Source organism: Hippoglossus hippoglossus, chromosome 10 (genome assembly GCF_009819705.1).
Source record: "Hippoglossus hippoglossus isolate fHipHip1 chromosome 10, fHipHip1.pri, whole genome shotgun sequence".
Taxonomy (NCBI): Eukaryota; Metazoa; Chordata; class Actinopteri; order Pleuronectiformes; family Pleuronectidae; genus Hippoglossus; species Hippoglossus hippoglossus.
In genome coordinates, this window is record NC_047160.1 from 20,956,747 (window position 1) to 20,982,871 (window position 26,125).

General features: G+C 37.5%; 2 protein-coding genes across 3 annotated transcripts in view; both read right to left on the reverse strand.

Moving 5' to 3' along the window:
• The window catches only part of LOC117768864, a 53,097-nt gene that overhangs the window by 3,982 nt on the left and 22,990 nt on the right, over positions 1-26,125 (reverse strand). The window lies entirely within an intron of this gene.
• On the reverse strand, positions 1,064-21,458 carry LOC117768861. The gene is made up of 6 exons (XM_034597273.1): positions 21,405-21,458; positions 20,941-21,273; positions 20,405-20,755; positions 20,120-20,242; positions 1,994-2,052; positions 1,064-1,335 (listed from the first exon to the last, which is right to left on the reverse strand). The coding sequence occupies exons 1-6, from the start codon at positions 21,445-21,447 to the stop codon at positions 1,198-1,200; spliced, it is 1,047 nt and encodes a 348-aa protein (XP_034453164.1). The 5' UTR covers positions 21,448-21,458; the 3' UTR covers positions 1,064-1,197.

Here is a 26,125-nt window from a genome sequence, read left to right on the forward strand (position 1 = left end):
ATTTCTACAGCACAAACTGATTCATGGTTAGTGTAAACAAATTTAAATTATTTGAAAATTTCTAATAAGCGATAAAAAAAAACAGTATGAATTATAATTTGATGTTTGAGCCTTAAAAAATATTGTCACGGTTTTGACTGTTTTGCAAAGAAACAAGATATTCAATCTCAATTTCTAAACTTCACGCCCCTTGTAGGTAGTTTACGCTATAACTATTTAAAAATAGACAATTTAAAGTCTAAAAACTAGTTTTAACATTATCTGAAAATAATTTTTAGTTTATTGATAAAATATTTTTAGTATTAATGTCAAATGTTATTATAGATTGAGTTTTTTTTACAGTGCATTTTATGTATTAAGATTTAAAACATAAACACAAACATTCATTTTATTTATAGATTTAATTTGCATGTGAGACAATGTGAAAGTGTGAATCTTTCAAAAAGCCAGTTTGAGTAGAAGTATGATTGACCTTGAAAAATACTGAGAAATTAAAAATACACAGTTACTTTACATTTCATTTACTGACGATTTTATCCAACGTGATTTACAATAAGTGCATCAACCATGAGGGTACAAACCCAGAACAACAAGAATCAAGAAAGTAACATTTTCTTCAAGAAAGCCAAACTACAAAGTGCTAGAGGGAATTTTTTTTAAATTTTTTGTTTTTTTAGTCAAGGTATAGTCGGAAGAGATGTGTTGTTTTAGTTTGCGGTGGAAGATGTGTGGACTTTCTGTCCTGATGTCGATGGGGAGCTCGTTCCACCATTTAGGAGCCAGGACAGCAAACTGTGGTGATTTTGTTGAGTGTTTAGCAGTGAGGGAGCAACAAGCCGATTGGCAGAAGCAGAGCGGAGTGGATGGGCTGGGGTGTGAGGTTTGACCGTGTCCTGGATGTAGACTGGACCTGATCCGTTCACAGCACGGTGCGCAAGTACTAGTGTTTTGAAACAGATGCGGGCAGCCACTGGTAACCAGTGAAGGGAGCGGAGCAGCAGAGAAGTGTGAGTGACAGTTCTGTCGGGTGTCACCAAAAGCAGTTGCAAATGTGTTTAAATACAAATATTATTTAATACGATCCAAATATTGTTATTAACATCAGATGTGACATGTATGTGAATGACTGTTCTTTTGACAATGTTCAAGACATGAATGATAATAGCAATTTAATCAGAAAGTCGACTGTTTGGATTGTTAAGCTATCGCATAAGCTCTGACACCAGAGTAGACTGTTTCTTCATCTGCAGGTTTTACATTTCCTCTCCCGGTTGTTTTTCCAGCCTTCCTCCTGGTGAAGGTTGGTGCAGAATAAACCAATGAGTCCTCGTGTCTCTGGGGAAGCATGTGGAAAAAAAGAAAGTTTCTTGAAATTAACGTATGAAAAGAAACCAATGCTTTACTAACCATCCTGACCGATATGGATTTTAGGGGGCTGATGCTAATATTATATAATATTAAATATATTTTCAAAGATTTTCCTTAATGTGTCTGTGGTTGTGTAAATTGGTAACAACGATAACAAACAAAACATAAAAGTTAAATTTAAATAGAATTTTAAAAATGTACATCCACATATAAAGTAGAACATATATCTCGCAAACCGTCCATCTAATCAACTTCACATTTGGCATGTGTTTTGTAAAATGCCCACAAAAGTGCTGAGTTTTGTGCAACTTGGACATGTGATATGCTCAATAATAAAAAGATTTAATGGCAGTGAGCCTTCAGTATGTGGACCAAGTTGAACACGTCTTCTTCTACGTCCTCAGATAAACGACAGCAGTGGTCGACAACGAGGTCAAACTGCAGGTCAAAATCTGCACCAGATCATTTTGATCACTTGATCATTTGAACCATGTCGGACTGACACAGACAGACTGTCCAGCAACAAATGCAGATACCGATGTGTCGGTGACAGGATCATATATGAATCAATAAATAGGTTGGGTTCTATTATTAATTGTTTCTGTCTTTTCATCATGTACCTTACCTGCTGACTTGGCGGATTACCACCGACTGCTGCAGCCTCTGTTTGTAAAGAAACTCCAGCTGTGTGATAAAAGATCAAAGATGCTGCAGGTCAATTTACACAAAGGAGTAATGTCAATTCAGTGTATTTATCTTTTGCTGAACACTTTTGATCAAGTAAAATATGAGAATATTTGATCACCTTTGCAACAATCACACGTTTTCTTCTTGATCAGGACGACGATAACAATCAGACTTATAGCCAATGCAGCAATTAACAGACACAGAACTGTATTGGCCTTTGGTACAGACCACATGTTGACCACTGAAACACAAGAATTAAATAATCAAAGGATTTGAAATAATGTTTAAATTCAAAAGGAACAAATGTGACAAATTTGTGATACATGATAGTAATTTATTCCATTGATTCTAAATTAAACACACGAATGTGATATTTTAACAATAAAGACAGTTACCTTCATTTTCCAGTTTTATTCCTTGTCCAAATAAAATCTCTCCACATGTGACCACAGCGCAGTAATAAGTCCCAAAATCAGAGGAACTAAAACTCTTACAGAAATTGAAGACACATCTGTGGGGTGAGTGAGCTTCAAGGCTCCCGTCGCATTCATCACCACTACTGCCATGAACATAAACTAAACTGGGATGAGATTCATCAGCTCTGAACCAGTACAGCTTGTCATATCTTGGACATGTGTGGTTGTCAGAGTCGGACAGGACGGAACACTGCAGAGTCACAGAGTCTCCTGAACTGACCGTATCAGATGGAGGGACTTGAATGACGGCAGTTATATCAGGTTCTGGTCCTGGGAAACACAAACACAAAAATGAAGGTTAAATACATTTACTTATATGCATTGATGTAAATTGAGAAGATATTTATTCTCTTTATAAAGACGATATAGAGACAAGATTAAATTGCTTATAAATTGTGTTTGGTGTTTGCAAAGTAATTGTATTTTTAAAAGATGTGAAATGTTTGTGTTTCTTTATTTACCTTTAATTTTCAGAAATGTTCCAATCAATAATTTCATGTCAAGTGTATCTTGTTCTATGCAGTAGTAACCTCCAGCATCACTCGGCTCTGTTTTATTAATGTACAGAACAAAGCTACCAGGCTCTTGTTTGACTGTAAAGTGAGGAGTCTTCTTAACACCAGGGTAATCAAAGGAATATGTTCCTCCCAAGAATTCAGGCAAGTTTCCTGAAACAAGCCTGATCCAAAAAAGGTTTTTGGTTCCGAAAATCGTCTCCTGGCGGCTGCACGTCAACTTCACTTCATCTCCGACATCAGCAGTCTTTGTCTCAAAGATCTGATCTCTTGCGCTTCCTAAAAATAAGATTAAATTGAGCAACGATTAATGATGATGACAGACTAATAAATGTGCTGTGCTGAATTGACACAAGAACAACAATTAAAACATCCCGTATATTCCAAATAAAATCGAGAGATTGACTTACGCGTCGCTCCGAGCAGCAGCAGTAGTTGGAATAAGATCAGCATTTTAATGAATCCTCTTCAGACAGTCGTTGATTTAGATGCTTATATACTGCAGGAAGATTTCCTTCATGTTATCATATCAAGTGGGTGGGAACAACGAGAGAGCAATATGATTGGCCTCTCATTTTCACAGAGGAAATAATATCTGATATCTTTCCATCCGAAACACATGAAACAACCAACAGCAACCTCGAGTTTCATGTTTCTAAAAATAACAACATGATGTAAAGTAAACATTATAATAACCTCCCACACATTACATGGGGTCAAGTATAAGATATTTTCCCTTATAACATAATTAACAACACATTATGACCAAATGCAGCATATATTTGTGTTTGCCATGTCATTGAATTCACTATTGAACTATTGTGTTGAAACAGAATTCGAGACTGGTTTCCAGAAACAGTAAAAAAGACGACCTTGGTCAAGGATGTTGTGTTTTCTTTGCTGTTTGTCAACAGGATCACCATAAATCTACTCGACCATTTTTATTAAAAGTTGGGGGGGACGGGGGGATATGGCCCAAGGAAGACGTCAATGTACAGAGCGGTTGTGATGAAGGGACGTACCCAAGAATATTTCCCCACAGTCTTACATTGTAAAATAGGCTGGGCAACTAACAGAACATGTATTGAAACTGACATTTATAACCTCTAACAAACTTAATCTTGCTCCTGTCGGTTAATTCGGTTCTTACTTTTCAACTTCCTTTTAAAGACTTTGATGCTTTGCTTTAAAGTCGTCACCATTTCGTCCCATTTTCTCTGAACGTCATTTTAAATGCATATTGAAGTCCTGTGGAATAACACTGTTTTATTGTTATGTTTCTGCACAAGTGATGAACCAGTTTTGAGTTTAGAGTAATTACTTTCATTTTCCAACGATTACAAACATCTGGTTCAACTCCACAGGTTTAGCAGGATGTAGTGCAGGTAACTTTGAATAACTGTAGGAATAATGTTTTTGATTTAATAGGATATTAAGAAGTAAAGGGATATAGAATACAATAACCTGAAGCATTTAAATGCCAAAGCTTTGAAGCCCGAATCAATTCTGACAGCACTTAACAATATATAACTACAGTGTAAGATTCTGCGTCCTCAAATCAAAAATACAATCTTACAAACGGTTTATATTTAATTAATTAAAGACAAAAAGATGTGTGCAGCTCTTTGACACAGTGAAATGCTGCACGAGCCAGTGACGACCCTCCCACACAGCAGATCAAGCACAGCATGTTGAGCTGGGAGGTGGTTGTGGTCACACCGTCCATCGTCTGTATTCTCTACAGGCTGCTGTGAGCAGGAAGCAGAGCACCACAGACACAGTATCTCAGAAACACATTCACATTGAGTTTACAAAACACAACAAACTGTACAACATCAAAAAAGACCAAAGAGTGGAGGTTCATGGTACAACTGGAACTACCTGTAAAACATATCTAAGTAATAATTTTATATTTTCAAGTTATGGTGTTAAAACTACAGCAAAAAAACGATGCATGAGACACAAACAGACACAGAAACACACGTGCACAGTCACCAGCAAAGACCAAATGATTCATGGAAACTTAAGCATTGCTGTGGTGAGGGTTTCGAATAAAGGTGTGAATACGAACGGTCTTTTTTCAGGCTCAGTTTCAAGAAGCTGAGCTCGTACTACTTTTATATCTGTTATTAAAACGTCCAGTGGAATACCAGTGTTTTATTGTTAAGCTTGTTAATATCACATCAACTTACAGGAGTAGTTAATGATCACACACTTGCCAAATTTATGCTTTGATCATAACTTAACTTTTGACAAATTATCAACAAGTAAGTTGTTAAATTCTGTTTCAGTGTGCATCAGCTGACAGTGATGCAGTGGCAGCATGTACAAATTAATACTGAATGAAATAATATTCAATCAAAACACCACCACAACAAAACAATGTGACGATGTTATATTTTACATTATATAGATAAGTAATAGTTTATTAAGCACAAGTTCATTTGGAATTTGTTTTTAGTTTTCTTGAATTTTTGTGCCTTTTATCTTTTCCACGTTTTGTATTTGTAATACAGGAAGAAGATATATGTGTTTGTAAATAAGGGGGCTTGTTATCGCAAGAGGGGAAAAATGAATAAAAATGGTATTTTGTCAAAAACTCAAACCAACAGAATATCTTCCCCAAATTCAAAATATTTCAGACTTTTTTTGCTGTATTCAAAATATGTCAAAAATTACAAGGCTGTCGTAACATATATACAACTAAATGTATTTATAAATCAATGGCTCCTCAGCCTGCCTGTTCCAGGGTAAGATGAGATGCACTAATGATGTTTCCATCGTGGCTGAAATTATTAGAAAATTGAATATTTGAAATTGAAAAATGTTTTCGGGCTCAATTTCAAAGCTTTATCAATAACCTGAAATAAATGAAAATGCACATGCAGAAAATATATTTTCACACACACACACACACACACACACACACACACACACACACACACACACACACACACACACACACACACACACACACACACACACAGTTTGTTCAACTAGTTGCGTGTAGCTCTTCCCTCACTACATATCAGTTTGAAGCCCATAGTTGGTGTGTGGTGAGTCAACAGCTTCAGTGGTTGGTCTCAGGGCAGAGAGACGGCCCAGCCTTCTCTCAGTGGAGCTGCAGCCTGTGGTTTGACTTGTTGTCGTTGCAGACATGTACCTTAACAAAGACCGATGGAGGAGTTTCTGTGTTGGAGTATCTGTCCTCTGGCATTTTATGAAAAGCTGCACATGTTTTAAATGCATATGTACATAACATGTAAATTGTATCCAAAATACAAAATGCTCATTTTGTATTAATTGTTTGCCATACAGCTGTCTGCAGTTGTGGAAAAATACAAAGCACGTCAGTCAAAACCACCGAAACTCCTCCCCCCTCTCTGTTTGTGTGAGTGTGTCCATCTGCATTAGACAAAGTTGTGCGGTGAAACAAAATTAAAAAAAAAAGATCATTCTCACACAGGTGAAAACACACAGATGTGACTAGTGAGGTTTAACTACTGCATTGAAATAATTGCTGTGGTCCACGGTTCATTTTAATAATTTCACATGTTCCTTTCCTGCTGTGAAAAGTTTGTTGTGATATTGGGTCCTGATTAATCTGGGGTGCAAACATCAACCATTTTTGAGAAATGTATTCAGGCCTCCTCAGGTTATCTATGCTTTTTTCCCCCATAATCCCAGAGGTCAGTTCTGATTAGTGCAAACACTTCAAGCAGAGAGGGAAATGCAGCTTTCAGCAACTAACTAGTTTCACGTTTACATGTTGCAACTTGTCAGGTAGCGAAGTAGCCACAGATATTAAAGAAATGAGGGTGTTCAGTTCCAAAAAAGGAGGTCATCTGGGATGCATGATAATTATAGATTGCTCCATATCATAAATACAATACAAATAAAAACAATGTGTAATGTATTAAGACTTCATATGCATTTATATATTATTAAAATAAGTTCAACACAACAGCAAAACTATCCTTTCTCATAGGCTCATCAGGACGGTGGAAGAATCAATGAATTTATCGTTCTACAGACATGCTCAAGAACATATCAACAGTCACTGGCAGAAATAAAACTGGTTTTGTGAGGATTTTGCTGCTTGCACCTTTCAACTCACTGCTTCCTGTCGAAGCCCTCGCTCAGGTCTATTCTGAGTAAACAACCTCAGTGGTTGGTCAAAGGGCAGAGGCGGCCCACCACAGCCTACGTCTGTGTGCGCAGCGTTTGCAGGAGACTTTGTTTGTTCTGAAGACAGTTGTGCAGAATGAATTAAACAAAAAGCTGTGAAACTTCAGATTTCGAGGCACCTTTTCTCTTGACAATTTTATACAGTATTTTTATACTTATAGAAAGATCGAATGTGATTGCGAGATATAAAGCTCATTTGCTTCTTTTTGCTTTGTTTCCACAGCCCACTGTCAAAACCACTGTCTCTCTTTCTGTTGGCCTCATTCTTGATCTGAAAAAGTGTTAACACAGAGTTAACCATTTATCCTCCGTTTTTAAAACAAGCTTAAGTCCTGAAACCTTTTCTTTCAGTTCAGTAAACAACATCGAGTATAGGTTTACAGCATTTAGTGTTTCTACCAGCCAACACATTGGGGTACAACCAGGCCTACACTGTAACAGCAGATGTTGTATCTTGATCAACAACTTTGTTGTACTGACACCACAGGAGCAGTATGGTGGCTTTTTATGTTTTTTTACTTTTGAAGTGGTAACCATTCATTTCAATTGTATTGGATTTGGCTGCAAGGCTGTTTACCCCTGAAACTCCAAAAGTGTTTTGTGGACTCTTCACCCCCCCCCCCAACCCCCCCACCCCATCGGCATAGTGGTGAGTATACTAGTCAGTGTGGTGTTGTAAATATCGTGAACTCTAATTATGACTAGTCAGATATCTGAATTAAATATGAAATTATATAGTATTCAATTGAATTGTATTCATTCATTCTCTATAATGAGAAACCACACACACATGAATGAATCATCTGAATCTGGATCTTATTATGTAATTACAGATGTAGAAATTTTTTGTTTTGAGTAGTTAAAACAGAATTAATGATATGTTTTGACAAGTCAGAATGATGTTATATATATACATATATCTTATATATAAATTGTTACTAGTCACAGTAAAAGTTAAATACTTTGATATTGTAAAGTTTATTCTGAATGGTCAAACTTGGTTAAGACAATTTTTAAACGGCTTTTCCTGCTGAATGGTTCTGAGGCAGAAAGCTGTGTGTGTGACTGGAGGTGTGTCTGTCACTCACACAGTGTCTGTCACTCACACTGTCTGTCACTCACAGTGTCGGTCACTCTCAGCAGACAAGCTGCACGAGGCAGGTTGTTTTTTTGCTTTACAACGTAACTGCTGTAAAACAATCAGAAAATGATGGTTTGTGTTTTTTGTTTCAGGAGGAAGAAGAATGGCTCCAACACGTTTTCCCTTCAGGTTCATACCACAGTGATGTTCTGCTGCTGCTCCATGTAAAATCAGATTGTTACAGTTTGCAGCCAACAGTCTTCTAGGAAGGTTTAAATGTCTCTGCTGTATCGTTAGCGGTGGTTGTGTCCGACGGCGTTGTCACGTGAGCTACGCGAGGCACCGGATTGGATGGTGTACTCCCCCACATCGTGAGACGCTGCCACAGTGTGTGCCTTATATTGTATCAGACCTGACTAATCGATTACTAAATTAGTTGACGAATCAGTTGCCTATTTTTATAATAAAAATTATTAAAAATTATAATTGATTAAATCTATTAGTTGTTGAAACCTTAACTGTAAGAAATATACCATTATTTTTCCTTGATGTTGTTAGGCACTTTACTGAGTGTCAGTCTAGATGTTGATTTTCGAAGATTGCTTCCTTCTTGCAGAGTGAAAATTGATCAATTTCCTATTTGAATGCATCAGAGATTGGCTCAGGATGTGCATTTAAGCCCGAATCAACAACTGAACCATGAGAGGAAATTTCAGCCAATTTCTTACATGTTTAATCTCACTAGCAAATAAGGTTGCTTCCTTTGTCCTATTAGACACTTGCTTGATTTTAAATTTGTTTAAATAAAACCCAATTTGACATGAAAGAAAACAGATGTAGTTGTTGTTTGTGAATCTGTGTGGAGCATAGAATGTAAAAAGTAAAATATTAATATTGTTTGTGAGTAACCAAAGTAATGCACCAATCATTGTTTGCAGTTTTGAATCTTCTATTTTACCTGCAATGTGACCATTTTGAGCCTATTTTCTCTAAAGTTTAAAATTAATTGCGTGATTGCCAAGTTTAGGGGGAAGTACAGTTTGTATGTTTCAGCCAATCAGATTGTATTCTACTGTTAAAATCTCGATGACCTTATCAGTATGTATTTCATTTGGAGGGGAAGCATGAGTAGGTCAAGAGAACGCCACAATGATTGGGCGACTGGCTGCTTTGATTCTTTTTGGTACAAAGGGTGAGTACATGACTGTGGCAAAAATACTACTGGAAATTATTGTTCAACCATCGATACTGTGTTTGGAGATTTATAAATACGGTATATAATACAAGGCTTAACTGTTATTTGTCTCTTTTCAACAGCTCTGATTCTAACAGCAGAGGTTCCTCAGCTGATCTCTCTGACTGTGGTGGAACGTGGCAACAACGTTAGTTTGAAATGTCCAGTCTCTGAAGAGAAATTCTTTTATTGGTATAAACAGTCTTTTGGACATGTGTTGCAAACAGTTGCTTCAAGAATACTGGACACCACTGATGTCAAAGATTCACGTTTCAATCTCACAAGAGTGGATGATCAGTATCTTCTTACCATCACTAATATCAGCAAAGAGGATGAAGCAACATACTTCTGTCAGACTGGAACAACGTATCAACAGACCTTCGTCGGTGGCACTTTCTTGGCTGTGAACGGTAAAATACCTTGTACTGTCAGTGTCTGAGCGCATGTGAGAGACAATGTTTGTAAGTAACAATTTTCATTGAGAAGTGATTTAATGCCTTTTTTAAATAAATGTTGCAGATCAGGATCAGCAGAAACATTACAGCATCAAACAAAGTCCAGAAACTGAGTCAGTCAGACCAGGAGCCTCAGTGATCCTCCAGTGTTCACTTCTCTCCAAGCACAAAGAGAACCTGGTCCAGTGTCCAGGTGAACACAGTGTGCACTGGTTCAGAGCCGGATCAGGACGCTCCCATCCCGGCTTCATTTACACTCAGAGCAGCAGGAGAGATGAACAAGAGGAGAAGAGCTGCGTCTACAGTCTGTCCAAAACTATACACAACTCCTCAGATGCTGGGACTTACTACTGCGCTGTGGTCACATGTGGAGAGATCCTGTTTGGTGAAGGAACCAAAGTGGAGATGAGTATGTATTATATTCACAGTTATTCATCCTGATTGATTAATGTATTAAATGTAAGCAAATAGTTTAAGAGAGAAACTTTGTGTTGATAAAAACATGAAGCTTTTTGCTGTGAGCTCAACAATTCCATCATATACCAGCTGACAATACTATAAATAAAAAGATCAAAAAATTAAAAAAAATAAAAAAGTGTTCAGGCCATCACTGTTATTAAATATTGCAAGATAATTGTTTTCTAATTATATTATTGTATATTTATTTTATTATTAAACTATTTTTTATTATTATTATTATATTATGTTCTCATCTACTTTGTATTTGCAACTCCAGAGCTTCCCTGCAAGGGTTTTTTCACATGATTATATTTGTACTTGATACTGGTGTGACAGTAAAACATCTTGAATCTTGAAAAATCCTGAATCTAGAAAAGCCAGTGTTGCCAATAACAAATGATTAATCCCAAGAGTTCATAATCAGATAATGTTTAATGTCTAAATGGAAATGTCCCTGATTCAGGATCAGAACTGGACCCACTTGTCCTTGTGCTTGCGGTGCTGTTGGTCTGCTGTGTGACCGTGGTTGTCGTCCTTAGTGTCAAAGTAAATCAAAGAGTTTGCAAACATTGCAAAGGTAAGTTGATGAAACTGACATTTTGACAATTGTTTAATTATGCATAGGATGCACCAGTGTTTAGCTTTGGTTTCACTTTGAATTATTAGCAATTTTGCATCTTAAGTCCTGAAAACAGTGGAAAATCCACCTCCATGTCTCCTTTGGAACAACATGCATTTGGGTTCAATTTGACCAACTGTCTATTTGTACTCAGCTAAATGGTAAATTAAAGAATGAGTGTATGGTAACTACTTCAGCAGATAACAAGTGTTCAAGTGACAGGAAAAGCTTTCCTTTTATTTAACAGGAGCAATGAGCACTTTCCATCACCAAGGACATGACAGGTCAAGTCTGGATCAATCAAATAATTGGGTAAATATGCTTTAAAGTTGCTATGACCAATATTTTTGTGTTAACAATTGATCGATGTGTAACTAAGTCAGAGTGTGTAATTACAGTCAGAGACATTTAAGTCAAGAATTTGACCAATTTTAGTAAATTGTACAATTATATCATGGCTATTTAAATTTACATACAAACCACTAAAAACTCAATGGAACACACGTTACTGTTGAATTTGGCAAAAAAAAAAACATAGTGGGAATAACAAATATATATTTAAATTTGTTCACCGGTGACCATTTTAAGGCTGTGGACTTTTAACTATTTTATTTTAGAATAACAATAACCCTGACCATGTGTATTTTGTCAAAGAAAACTGCAAATCACAAGGTAATGTAAAATTGTAAAGAGTGGTATCAAATTTATCTGAAGTGGTGGATGAAGGACGAACACGCACTGTACACCAAGTCATTATGTTCTTAACTTTAACTTGATATTACAGCTTTATTCTGAAAGAAATGTTCGCCATCAACACTGTATGTTGTTCTTTTGCAGGAAGGTGAGGCAGAGGAATCGAACTATGTAGCACCGACTTTCTTTGAAAGGAAAGCAAGAGTGGAGGAGAAGAGAGAGTCACCACATCAGTGCTTGTACTCTACTGTAAAGCGCAGCTGAGCGCATCACCACATCCAGCAACATCCCTCTTTATCGGTATAGCAGGGCCTGTGCCATAGGGTTGGGTACCAAACTCCGTATTTTTAAGGGTACCGACCAAATTATACCAGTGAGTATGTATACGTGAGTGACACCTGGGGCACACCGGCTGCTCAACGTCCGCAGAACAGCGGCAGAACGGAACGGCTGCGTGTCGCGGTTGTCAGTTGTACATTTTTTAAATATATATACACACTATACAGTTTGAAGCTGTGCACTCTCCTGTCCTGCAAATATTTCACAATAAAAACCTAGTAAACGGTCTTGTGAACAGTATCCAATTCTCCTGCGCTGTGCAACAAAAATCTCATCAACGCTGTCGGTCACTTTGACTTGACTCATCTTGTGGGATTCAGTATTTTTTTTCCTGTACTGTCATTTAGTTTCCTAAGCTAACCAGCCTTGTTTGCCGTTGAAAGAGCTTGGTGTACATGATGTTCGATGCTGGACAAAGTGTCAGAGGGTAGTAACCGGAACAGAATGACTGAGTTAGTGGTTACGTTGCCAGCTGGTGATTCACCAACAAGCCAATCGAGTATTCAGAGAAACAAAAATTAATGCCGACAATGTGGGTGTGAACTACAACATTACAATCTTTTTCTTTGTTGTTTTTCTGGTGATAGAATGCATCAGTATTTCTGTTTGACCATAAATTATCAATGTATTGGCCTATTTCATTGACATTGTTATTTGTTTAAATAAAGACTGGTTTATGTTCATGTTGATGTTTTCTCTCAGATTTCTAAGTGCATGATAGAACCAACATGAGAGGGCGATCTATTCATATACACTCACGACTCTGAACATTCAACTTTCAACATTAATACAGAGTTGTTTTTGGGGAGTTATAACATCTCAGATTACATTTTACAAAGTTACTGGTAGAAATGTATAGCAGCGATTTAGCCATTTCAATAAAACTTTCTCATTGCATTAACATGATAGATTTTCTTCCTTTTGGTCTGTTCCTTTAAAAATCCTATGAACTTGCATGAGATTAAATGATAGGTGTAAAATTAGGACTATGTCCATTTAAATATATTGATATAAATAGAAAGGTTTAATTTTCTATGTATATGATATTTGAAAAAAAAAAAGCAACACGCAAGAGAAACAAAACTGTCAGTCGTCTGAGAATGATGACAAATATTCAAAAAGAACAAATAAGGAACTTATTATAAATTAAAATGATCACTTCATGATCATATTACGATTTGATAGAAATGATTTGTCATAGTTTCTTTTCTATTGGATTTTCAGTCAAACACTGCAAATATCACTATAACGTTGAAATATTCTCCATTTTCCTTCCGTGAGAAACCTCAGGATAAAACTGACAGATTCAATAATAATTTCCCAGCATAGTGGCTTCATATAGAGAAAATTCAACAGGCCGTGTGACAGATTAACTCAGTGATTTACTCCTGTCTAGTCCCTGTCCTGCAACTTTAACCTGGCAAATCACTGCTGCCACGCATGGGGCTGCAGTGATTTGCAGTGATTGGATGGATACACAACAGAGAGGAAGACCATGTCTCCAAATGAAGCCTGTAGCTGTGCACCTCCATATTCAGGGGCCGTTCAGAAACATACACTCTTCCAGAAAAGCGTGTTCCAGCCTCAATGTCTGTTTGCTAATGTTGCCTTGTTTAAATAATAAGAATAAATATATTTCTGTCAATGCACTGAAGACAATAATATATGTGTTTAATATCACTGATTTGCCTTTGCAATGACCTCTGTCTTTATTGTTGTTATTATTTCTGTCATATTTTAATATCAGTTCCAAATTACCTGTAAAAATCTGATAAGGCAGTGGTGCTCTGTCTGTACACTGCTGCCATCTTCTGGTGAGAAGCAGCTGGTTTGATGATTTAACGTTTTCTTGGTTTACTGATTATTCTGATCAGTGGCACTTCACTGAGATGGACTCACGTTTCATGCTAAGTCGACAGTATTGTGAACTCCCACAGCTCCAGATAGTTAATGTGCCACATGCATATAGAGCAGAGTAGACAGTTAAATTCATTAATGTCACATGTTTAAGTGTTTACACCAAATATCTTACATATTTTCTTTGCATGTACAGTAATGCAAAGCTTTCACTCTGTTGCAGGAACAAATCCACACACTTATTAAAGCCTGTAACTCATAAAAAAGTGTAGCACTTTCTATATCACCAAGCATGGGATACATCTTCCCTTATGTTACCCCTTAGATGGGAAGTATGTGTTTTAATGGGAATGTGTGAATTTAACCCTTTGAGTTCATCACTCTTCATGCTTCTCCTTCTAAACAGCTGTAGCTTCAAACATGCCAAAGAGAAAATGAAGTGTGTTTTTAAACAATCTATTTTTTAAAGTTCATTTACATGCATATGTTAATGAGTTCAACCACAGCAATGTGCAAATGACCCAAGAACCATTTATTCTGACAGAATGTCTTTGACGCATCTTTAAGCCACAAGACTCAACATCTGCAGGAATGTAACTCTCAGCTTTGACAGTTTCTCTTGCTGAATAAAACCTCAACGAAAGACAAAACAACAATTCACAATCCCAACGCTAAACAACTTAGTTTGAACACTTTTAGACCCAATTAAGAAATAAAAATAAGAGACGGCAATAAAAAGATAAACTCCAGCTGCAGGCCTGTGTGCAGCTTCGATGCTGTGTGTGTGTGTGTGTGTGTGTGTGTGTGTGTGTGTGTGTGTGTGTGTGTGTGTGTGTGTGTGTGTGTGTGTGTGTGTGTGTGTGTGTGTGTGTGTGTGACCTTCAGAGCAGCTGTTAATGTCCTATCTCAATGAGCAGCAGTTTTTTTTAACTCGCCCAACACACATAGTTCTTCTTACTTTGTCCAAACAGTCCCAAGCACTGAAGAAGACAACGTTTACATTTGGTCCTCAGATGATGAAGAAAATGGTGATGAAGAACCCTGGTGGGTCTTCCTCTGAGCCACAGGTGCAGCCTCTACCGCCATACATACACCGTTAGCACCGTGCAAGCAGAGATGCTAACCGACGGCTAGCAGCAGCTCACAGAGTTGTGCTTAGCTCCCTTAAAACTCTAACAAAGTGAAAAAAAACACACAACAGCTGTGAGTTAACATACTTTACGACTTCAATTTGAATATGCAGCTACTTTTCCTAGCTTTTAGCTACGTTAGCAGAGCACGTGTCCTTCTTTCTGAGCAGCTGCCATCTCTGATTAACTTGGCTCCACCCTCTCTCCCTCCCTCTTAACCAATCACATTGTTAAAAAATGGAAGGACTCTCTAAATTGACCAATCAGATGAATAAAACACGTCAGATCAATCAAACTATGGAATAGTTACCTTCTTAAAGTAACAGCCTTTTTTTTTATGAAGTTACCCATTTTAAAGTTATATAGTTTATTGTGTAGCAGTGTTGGGATTTCTACTGCTACGTAGAGATGTATATCTTAACTCTGGGACTTTTCCCAAGAGTTAAACAAGCAAGAGTGTTATTGGAAAGTTCAATACAATTTGTTTTGCAGCCTCCATGTTTTTTCCCCACATTTCAATTTAAAAGCACATGAACACATTAAGGTTAAAACGGTGCATCTCTCCCAGCACGGGTAGAAACAAAACTAAGTAAACCTAATAGAAACACTAGGGGCTGCGTTCCAGGTGGCGCTGTTGAGCCATTTTGCCACGCCCATTTCCAAATACTCCAGAATACGCACATTTTTACCACTTTCTAATTCTCTGCAAACTTTGCTAAGAAGTTGAGCATGTTGAAGCCCACAAAAAGCCCCTTCTTTTGTCGAAAAAAAAAAAAAAATAAAATAATTAAAGCCCTCAAAAAGCCAATTCATTTGCCTGAAAAAATTAAATAAAAATATAAAAATATTATTATTATAATAATAATAATTAAAGCCCTCAAAAAGCCAATTCATTTGGGTTACAATAATAAATAGGGCTGCAAAGCAGCACTGAACGTGCCCGAGCACATGTGTTTTGAAGCCTGTTGCAGTTAGTGGAGAGAGAGATAGATTGCGCACTGCGGCAAGGATAAACGCTTCACTTCCTGCGTCCGTCACGTGATGTCGATTCTTGCCTGCTAATTGCTCATTAGGGTCCACGCTATCAATTGCACATCACACTGTGAACATTTTATGTAAATTGAATGATAGTTGTAAAACAAAGCTTATTTCCTGTTGCCAGTAGGTGGCGCCATCAGTATTATTACATACAGACTAATAGATCTGTTCAAGTAGGGGCTCTGATGTAGCGTGAGCAATTTTGTGTCAATTGGACAATGTTACAACAACTTCATTTTCACACTGATCAGTAGGTGGGGCTACAACCCTGCACTAATATTAATATATGGAGCTGTTCAGGTCAGGATTGTGATCATAGGTCAGTAGTTCGGGGCCGGTTGGATAACGAGTGGATTTACAAAGTACTTCCTGCTTCATGGCGAATCAGTAGGTGGCGCTTTGACCCTGAGGAAATATTGACACATAGAGCTGTTCAGGCTTGGACTCTGATCATGAGACAGAAGTTTGGTGGTGATAGGACAATGCACAGTGGAGTTATGACAACATCGTCTCCTTTGGTGAAGGATGAACCTTCGCCGTACGTCAATGTTTACACGGTTTGAGGAAATGTCCCAATTCTGAGAGAGAAAAAGAGAGAGAGAGAGAGATGTCACCTTTGCAAGACATCAAAGATTCCTTTGATCTATGACCACTGACACTGTCACTGCAGGAGTGGAGTTGTTTGTTGACGGCACAAATCCCACAACCAGAGAAGCAAACAAACTAACTGCTCCTTGGCGCAGGCAGTAACTGTAATGAGAGAAGTGAGAGTGAACCAAAACATTAAAGTTGCAAGCCGTAAAATTAAAACAATAAAAGACTTTATACCCTCTGTGGGGCTGAGGCTGTGCTTTTGATAAATCTACTGATGAGATATATTGTTGATTGCTGAAAATATTGTTTCTTTCTTGCTGTATTTAAAAATATATTTAGGTATTTGTGACAGTAATTCAGAAAGTCAGAGGAGTCACCTTAAATGAAACGGGGCAAACCAATCCAAATGTCATGGATGATGACAAGCACACCCTGTGGTGATTCAGTTGGACTGAACCACACAGCAGACAGAGTGGGAGTGGACTGTCACATCTTAGATGTGCTCCGATTATATGTTGTAATGAGAAACTTCTACTGTGACGACCATGTTGTAACTATCTGTATCATAACTGACTTTATTTTAGAACTAATTATTTTGTATTGTTTTGTCTATTGTTTTTCTTCTCAGCCTTTATTGATATTATGTTTATCCTCTGAATACCCATTCAAGCATGTTTGTTAAATGCTACATGTTAGAAAGAAAACAAACAACTAGCACAATATTTATGAAACAACATGTTCTGGCTTGTCACTGTTTCAAAAGCATTACTTTGACACTAAAGTTGTTCTCAATACTACAAGTGCTGCTTTTGATGCATAATAATCTTGAGGTTACTGTTAAACCAATGATATATTTACAAGGGTAGACTCAAGTGTATCAACTGGGAGATTTCATATAAATAAAAGCCTTGCAGTTGATGTTGTATCAACATGTATTTTGTCTCCTCCTCTAGTTTCTGTTTGGTTTTTGGCTTCATGCTGCATCTGAAACACAAAGAGTTGCACATAAACCCACATTCACGGAAACTTCAGCATTATTGTGGCTGGGTTTTCAGACTAAGGGGCATCACATCCTCTCTCACTCTCTGTTTTGATCTCAGGAAGCTGGGCTGCACTACGTTTAAACAAATCTCTTTTTTTAATATACCACCTCAGCCAGGTGGAGCCTCTTTCCTATCAAGGCCCATTTTAAAGTTCATAACATGCTTTTAGGGCCATACTTGATTACAGCGCACACATCACACTAACCACTGGCTGCAGCTGCTTCTCTCTGGTGTCAGATGGTAGTGATGATGATACTCAAAGCTTGTTGCAGGACACAGCTTTCTCATACAAGTCCTCACCTCTTGCAGCACCATGTTTGGCTTGTAAAGAAAATGAATTCCTCCCCTGTAATAAGCGATAAAAAAACCCAGTATGAATTATAATTTGATGTTTGAGCCTTAAAAAATATTGTCACGGTTTTGACTGTTTTGCAAAGAAACAAGATATTCAATCTCAATTTCTAAACTTCACGCCCCTTGTAGGTAGTTTACGCTATAACTATTTAAAAATAGACAATTCAAAGTCTAAAAACTAGTTTTAACATTATCTGAAAATAATTTTTAGTTTATTGATAAAATATTTTTAGTATTAATGTCAAATGTTATTATAGATTGAGTTTTTTTTTACAGTGCATTTTATGTATTAAGATTTAAACAATAAACACAAACATTCATTTTATTTATAGATTTAATTTGCATGTGAGACAGTGTGAAAGTGTGAATCTTTCAAAAAGCCAGTTTGAGTAGAAGCACGATTGACCTTGAAAAATGAAAAATGCTGAGAGATTAAAAATACACAGTTACATTACATTTCATTTAGCTGACGATTTTATCCAAAGCGATTAACAATAAGTGCATCAACCATGAGGGTACAAACCCAGAACAACAAGAATCAAGAAAGTACAATTTTCTTCAAGAAAGCCAAACTACAAAGTGCTAGAGGGAAGTTTTATTTTTATTTATTTTGTATTAGTCAAGGTATAGTCAGAAGAGATGTGTTTTAGTTTGCGGTGGAAGATGTGTGGACTTTCTGTCCTGGTGTCGATGGGGAGCTCGTTCCACCATTTAGGAGCCAGGACAGCAAACTGTGGTGATTTTGTTGAGTGTTTAGCAGTGAGGGAGCAACAAGCCGATTGGCAGATGCAGAGCGGAGTGGACGGGCTGGGGTGTGAGGTTTGACCGTGTCCTGGATGTAGACTGGACCCGATCCGTTCACAGCACGGTACGCAAGTACTAGTGTTTTGAAACAGATGCGGGCAGCCACTGGTAACCAGTGAAGGGAGCGGAGCAGCAGAGAAGTGTGAGTGACAGTTTTGTCGGGTGTCACCAAAAGCAGTTGCAAATGTGTTTAAATACAAATATTTTTAATACTATCCAAATATTGTTATTAACATCAGATGTAACATGTATGTGAATGACTGTTCTTTTGACAATGTTCAAGCCATGAATGAATTTCCTCTCCCGGTTGTTTTTCCAGCCTTCCTCCTGGTGAAGGTCGCTGTAGAATAAACCAATGAGTCCTCGTGTCTCTGGGGAAGCATGTGGAAAAAAACAAAATGTCTTGAAATTAGCGTATGAAAATAAACCAATGCTTTACTAACCATCCTGACCGATATGGATTTTAGGGGGCTGGTGCTAATATTATATAATATTAAATATATTTTCAAAGATTTTCCTTAATGTGTGTGTGTGTAAATTGGTAACAACGATAACAAACAATAACATAGAAGTTAAATAAAACAAAAAAGTAGAAGATATATCTTGCAAACCGTCCATCTAGTCAACTTCACATTTGGCATGTGTATTGTAAAATGCCCACAGAAGTGCAGTGCTGAGTTTGGTGCAACTTGGACATGTGATATGCTCAATATTAAAAAGATTTAATGGCAGTGAGCCTTCAGTATGTGGACCAAGTTGAACACGTCTTCTTATACGTCCTCAGATAAACGACAGCAGTGGTCGACAACGAGGTCAAACTGCAGGTCAAAATCTGCACCAGATCATTTTTATCATTTGATCATTTGAACCATGTCGGACTGACACAGACAGACTGTCCAGCAACAAATGCAGATACCAATGTGTCGGTGACAGGATCATATATGAATCAATAAATAGGTTGGGTTCTATTATTAATTGTTTCTGTCTTTTCATCATGTACCTTACCTGCTGACTTGGCGGATTATCACCGACTGCTGCAGCCTCTGTTTGTAAAGAAACTCCAGCTGTGTGATAAAAGATCAAAGATGCTGCAGGTCAATTTACACAAAGGAGTAATGTCAATTCAGTGTATTTATCTTTTGCTAAATACTTTTGATCAAGTACAATATGAGAATATTTGATCACCTTTGCAACAATCACACATTTTCTCCTGGATCAGGACGACAATAACAATCAGACTTATAGCCAATGTAGCACTTAACAGACACAGAACTGTATTGGCCTTCTGTACAGTCCAGATGTTGAGTGCTGAAACACAATAATTAATTAATCAAAGTTAATTAGGATTTGAAATAATGTTTAAATTCAAAAGGAACAAATGTGACAAATTTGTGATACATGATAGTAATTTATTCTATTGATTCTAAATTAAACACACGAATGTGATATTTTAACAATAAAGACAGTTACCTTCATTGTCCAGTTTTATTCCTTGTCCAAATAAAATCTCTCCACATGTGACCACAGCGCAGTAATAAGTCCCAAAATCAGAGGAACTAAAACTCTTACAGAAATTGAAGACACATCTGTGGGGTGAGTGAGCTTCAAGGCTCCCGTCGCATTCATCACCACTACTGCCATGAACATAAACTAAACTGGGATGAGATTCATTAGCTCTGAACCAGTACAGCTTGTCATATGTTGGACATGTGTGGTTGTCAGAGTCGGACAGGACGGAACACTGAAGAGTCACAGAGTCTCCTGAACTGACCGTATCAGATGGAGGGACTTGAATGACGGCAGTTATATCAGGTTCTGGTCCTGGGAAACACAAACACAAAAATGAACGTTAAATACATTTATGCATTGAGGTAAATTGAGAAGATATTTATTCTCTTTATAGAGACGATATAGAGACAAGATTAAATTGCTTATAAATTGTGTTTGGTGTTTGCAAAGTTATTGTATTTTTAAAAGTTGTGAAATGTTTGTGTTTCTTTATTTACCTTTAATTTTCAGAAATGTTCCATTCAATAATTTCATGTCAAGTGTTTCTTGTTCTATGCAGTAGTAACCTCCAGCATCACTCGTCTCTGCTTTATTAATGTACAGAACAAAGCTACCAGGCTCTTGTTTGACTGTAAAGTGAGGAGTCTTCTTAACACCAGAGTAATCATGGGAATGTGTTCCTCCCAAGAATTCAGGCAAGTTTCCAGAAACAAGCCTGATCCAAAAAAGTTTTGGGTATGTGTAAATCGCCTTCTGGCGGCTGCACGTCAACTTCACTTCATCTCCGACATCAACAGTCTTTGTCTCAAAGATCTGATCTCTTTCGCTTCCTAAAAATAAAATGAAATTGAGCAACGATTAATGATGATGACAGACTAATAAATGTGCTGTGCTGAATTGACACAAGAACAACAATTAAAACATCCCGTATATCCCAAATAAAATCCAGAGATTGACTTACGCGTCGCTCTGAGCAGCAGCAGTAGTTGGAATAAGATCAGCATTTTAATGAATCCTCTTCAGACAGTCGTTGATTTAGATGCTTATATACTGCAGGAAGATTTCCTTCATGTAATCATGTCAAGTGGGTGGGAACAACGAGAGAGCAATATGATTGGCCTCTCATTTTCACAGAGGAAATAATATCTGATATCTTTCCATCAGAAACACATGAAACAACCAACAGCAACCTCGAGTTTCATGTTTCTAAAAATGACAACATGATGTAAAGTAAACGTTATAATAACCTCCCACACATTACATGGGGTCAAGTATAAGAGAACTTCCCTCAACATCATTAACAACACATTATGACCAAATGCAGCATATATTTGTGTTTGCTATGTCATTTTATTCACTATTGAACTGTTATATTTAAACAGAATTCGAGACTGGTTTCCAGAAACAGTAAAAAAGACGACCTTGGTCAAGGATGTTGTGTTTTCTTTGCTGTTTGTCAACAGGATCACCATAAAACTACTCGACCTATTTTATTAAAGGCTGGTGGTGGGGGAGGGGGGGGGGGGGGGGGGGTGATATGGCCCAAGGAAGACGTCAATGTACAGAGCGGTTGTGATGAAGGGACGTACCCAAGAATATTTTCCCACAGTCGTACATTGTAAAATAGGCTGGGCAACTAACAGAACATGTATCGAAACTGACATTTATAACCTCTAACAAACTTAATCTTGCTCCTGTCGGTTAATTCGGTTCTTACTTTTCAACTTCCTTATAAAGACTTTGATGCTTTGCTTTAACGTCGTCACCATTTCGTCCCATTTTCTCTGAACGTCATTTTGAAAATGCATATTGAAGTCCTGTGGAATAACACTGTTTTATTGTTATGTTTCTGCACAAGTGATGAACCAGTTTTGAGTTTAGAGTAATTACTTTCATTTTCCAACGATTACAAACATCTGGTCAACTCCACAGGTTTAGCAGGATGTAGTGCAGGTAACTTTGAATAACTGTTGGAATAATGTTTTTGATTTACTAGGATATTGAGAAGTAAAGGGATATAGAATACAATAACCTGAAGCATTTCAATGCCAAAGCTTTGAAGCCCGAATCAATTCTGACAGCACTTAACAATATATAACTACAGTGTAAGATTCTGCGTCCTCAAATCAAAAAATACAATCTTACAAACGGTTTATATTTAATTAATTAAAGACAAAAAGATGTGTGCAGCTCTTTGAAACAGTGAAATGCTGCACGAGCCAGTGACGACCCTCCCACACAGCAGATCAAGCACAGCATGTTGAGCTGGGAGGTGGTTGTGGTCACACCGTCCATCGTCTGTATTCTCTACAGGCTGCTGTGAGCAGGAAGCAGAGCACCACTGACACAGTATCTCAGAAACACATTCACATTGAGTTTACAAAACACAAGAAACTGTACAACATCAAAAAAGACCAAAGAGTGGAGGTTCATGGTACAACTGGAACTACCTGTAAACATATCTAAGTAATAATTATACATTGTCAAGTTATGGGGTTAAAACTACAGCAAAAAACGATGCATGAGACACAAACAGACACAGAAACACACGTGCACAGTCACCACCAAAGACCAAATGGTTCATGGAAACTTAAGCATTGCTGTGGTGAGTGTTTCGAATAAAGGTGTGAATACGAACGGTCTTTTCTCACGCTCAGTTTCAAGAAGCTGAGCTCGTACTGCTTTTATATCCGTTATTAAAACGTCCAGTGGAATACCAGTGTTTTATTGTTATTATTGTTAATATCACATCAACTTACAGGAGTAGTTAATGATCACACACTTGCCAAATTTATGCTTTGATCTTAACTTAACTTTTGACAAATTATCAACAAGTAATTCGGCAGTTAAATTCTGTTTCAGTGTGCATCAGCTGACAGTGATGCAGTGGCAGCACGTACAAATTAATACTGAATGAAATAATATTCAATCAAAACACCACCACAACAAAACAATGTGACGATGTTATATATTACATTATATAGATAAGTAATAGTTTATTAAGCACAAGTTCATTTGGAATTTGTTTTGAGTTTTCTTGAATTTTTGTGCCTTTTATCTTTTCCACGTTTTGTATTTGTAATACAGGAAGAAGATATATGTGTTTGTAAATAAGGGGGCTTGTTATCGCAAGAGGGGAAAAATGAATAAAAAGGGTATTTTTTTCAAAAACTCAAACCAACAGAATATCTTCCCCAAATTCAAAATATTTCTGACTTTTTTTGCTGTCTTCAAAATATGTAAAAAATCACAAGGCTGTCATAACATATATACAACTAAACGTTTTTTATAAATCAATGGCGCCTTAGCCTGCCCCAGGGTAAGATGAGGTGCACTAATGATGTTTCCATCGTGGCTGAAATTATTAGAAAATGAAATTGAAAAATGTTTTCCTAATTTTTCAGGCTCAATTTCAAAGCTTTATCAATAACTTGTAACTCTCTGAAAGATCACTTCTCACATACAAATGCACAGATGAGGATAGGATCTCCACAATGAGGGGAAATAAATGAAAATGGACAAAATATATTCTCACACACACACGCGCACGCACACACACGCGCACGCACACACACACACACACACACACACACACACACACACACACACACACACACACACACACACACACACACACACACACACACACACACACACAAACACTTTCAGCTTGTTCAACTAGTTGCGTGTAGCTCTTCCCTCACTACATATCAGTTTGTAGCCCATAGTTGGTGTGTGGTGAGTCAACAGCTTCAGTGGTTGGTCTCAGGGCAGAGAGACGGCCCAGCCTTCTCTCAGTGGAGCTGCAGCCTGTGGTTTGACTTGTTGTCGTTGCAGACATGTACCTTAACAAAGACCAATGGAGGAGTTTCTGTGTTGGAGTATCTGTCCTCTGGCATTTTATGAAAAGCTGCACATGTTTTAAATGCATATGTACATAACATGTAAATTGTATCCAAAATACAAAATGCTCATTTTGTACTAATTGTTTGCCATACAGCTGTCTGCAGTTGTGGAAAAATACAAAGCACGTCAGTCAAAACCACCGAAACTCCTCCCCCCCTCTCTGTTTGTGTGAGTGTGTCCATCTGCATTAGACAAAGTTGTGCGGTGAAACAAAATTAAAAAAAAAGATCATTCTCATAGAGGTGGAAACACACAGATGTGACGAGTGAGGTTTAACTACTGCATTGAAATAATTGCTGTGGTCCACGGTTCATTTTAAATAATTTCACATGCTCCTTTCCTGCAGTGAAAAGTTTGTTGTGATATTGGGTCCTGATTAATCTGGGGTGCAAACATCAACCATTTTTGAGAAATGTATTCAGGCCTCCTCAGGTTATCTATGCTTTTTTCCCCCATAATCCCAGAGGTCAGTCCTGATTAGTGCAAACACTTCAAGCAGAGAGGGAAATGCAGCTTTCAGCAACTAACTAGTTTCACGTTTACATGTTGCAACTTGTTAGGTAGCGAAGTAGCCACAGATATTAAGAAATGAGGGTGTTCAGTTAAAAAAAAGGAGGTCATCTGGGCTGCATGATAATTATAGATTGCTCCATATCATAAATACAATACAAATAAAAACAATGTGTAATGTATTAAGACTTCATCCGCATTTATATATTATTAAAATAAGTCAAGTGCTTATGGGAACAAATTGTTAAATTTAAATATTTCAGGGAAATAAAAAATCTAAACAATCTGACCCTCTATGCAGACTCATTTGAGGTGAACTGATTTCATTGATTTATTAATAACTTGTAGGAGAAATTAAGTTCAACACAACAACAAAACTATCCTTTCTCATAGGCTCATCAGGACGGTGGAAGATTCAATGAATTTATCGTTCTACAGACATGCTCAAGAACATATCAACAGTCACTGGCAGAAATAAAACTGGTTTTGTGAGGATTTTGCTGCTTGCACCTTTCAACTCACTGCTTCCTGTCGAAGCCCTCGCTCAGGTCTATTCTGAGTAAACAACCTCAGTGGTTGGTCAAAGGGCAGAGGCGGCCCACCACAGCCTACGTCTGTGTGCGCAGCGTTTGCAGGAGACTTTGTTTGTTCTGAAGACAGTTGTGCAGAATGAATTAAACAAAAAGCTGTGAAACTTCAGAGTTAGAGGCACCTTTTCTCTTGACAATAATTTTATACAGTATTTTTATACTTATAGAAAGATCGAATGTGATTGCGAGATATAAAGCTCATTTGCTTCTTTTTGCTTTGTTTCCACAGCCCACTGTCAAAACCACCGTCTCTCTTTCTGTTGGCCTCATTCTTGATCTGAAAAAGTGTTAACACAGAGTTAACCATTTATTCTCCGTTTTTAAAACAAGCTTAAGCCCTGAAACCTTTTCTTTCAGTTCAGTAAACAACATCGAGTATAGGTTTACAGCATTTAGTGTTTCTACCAGCCAACACATTGGGGTACAACCAGGCCTACACTGTAACAGCAGATGTTGTATCTTGATCAACAACTTTGTTGTACTGACACCACAGGAGCAGTATGGTGGCTTTCTATGTTTTTTTACTTTTGAAGTGGTAACCATTCATTTCAATTGTATTGGATTTGGCTGCAACGCTGTTTACCCCTGAAACTCCAAAAGTGTTTTGTGGACTCAAACACTTCACGAACCCCCATCGGCATAGTGGTGAGTATACTAGTCAGTGTGGTGTTGTAAA

Excerpts from the sequence above, each read along its gene's own strand:
- LOC117768861 (XM_034597273.1), bottom strand. The coding sequence starts at position 21,447 with ATGCTGATCTTATTCCAACTACTGCTGCTGCTCAGAGCGACGC. Across the intron at positions 20,756-20,940 it reads AACATTTCTGAAAATTAAAG|GACCAGAACCTGATATAACT; the intron begins GTAAATAAAGAA and ends TGTGTTTCCCAG. Across the intron at positions 20,243-20,404 it reads AATAAAACTGGACAATGAAG|CACTCAACATCTGGACTGTA; the intron begins GTAACTGTCTTT and ends ATTGTGTTTCAG.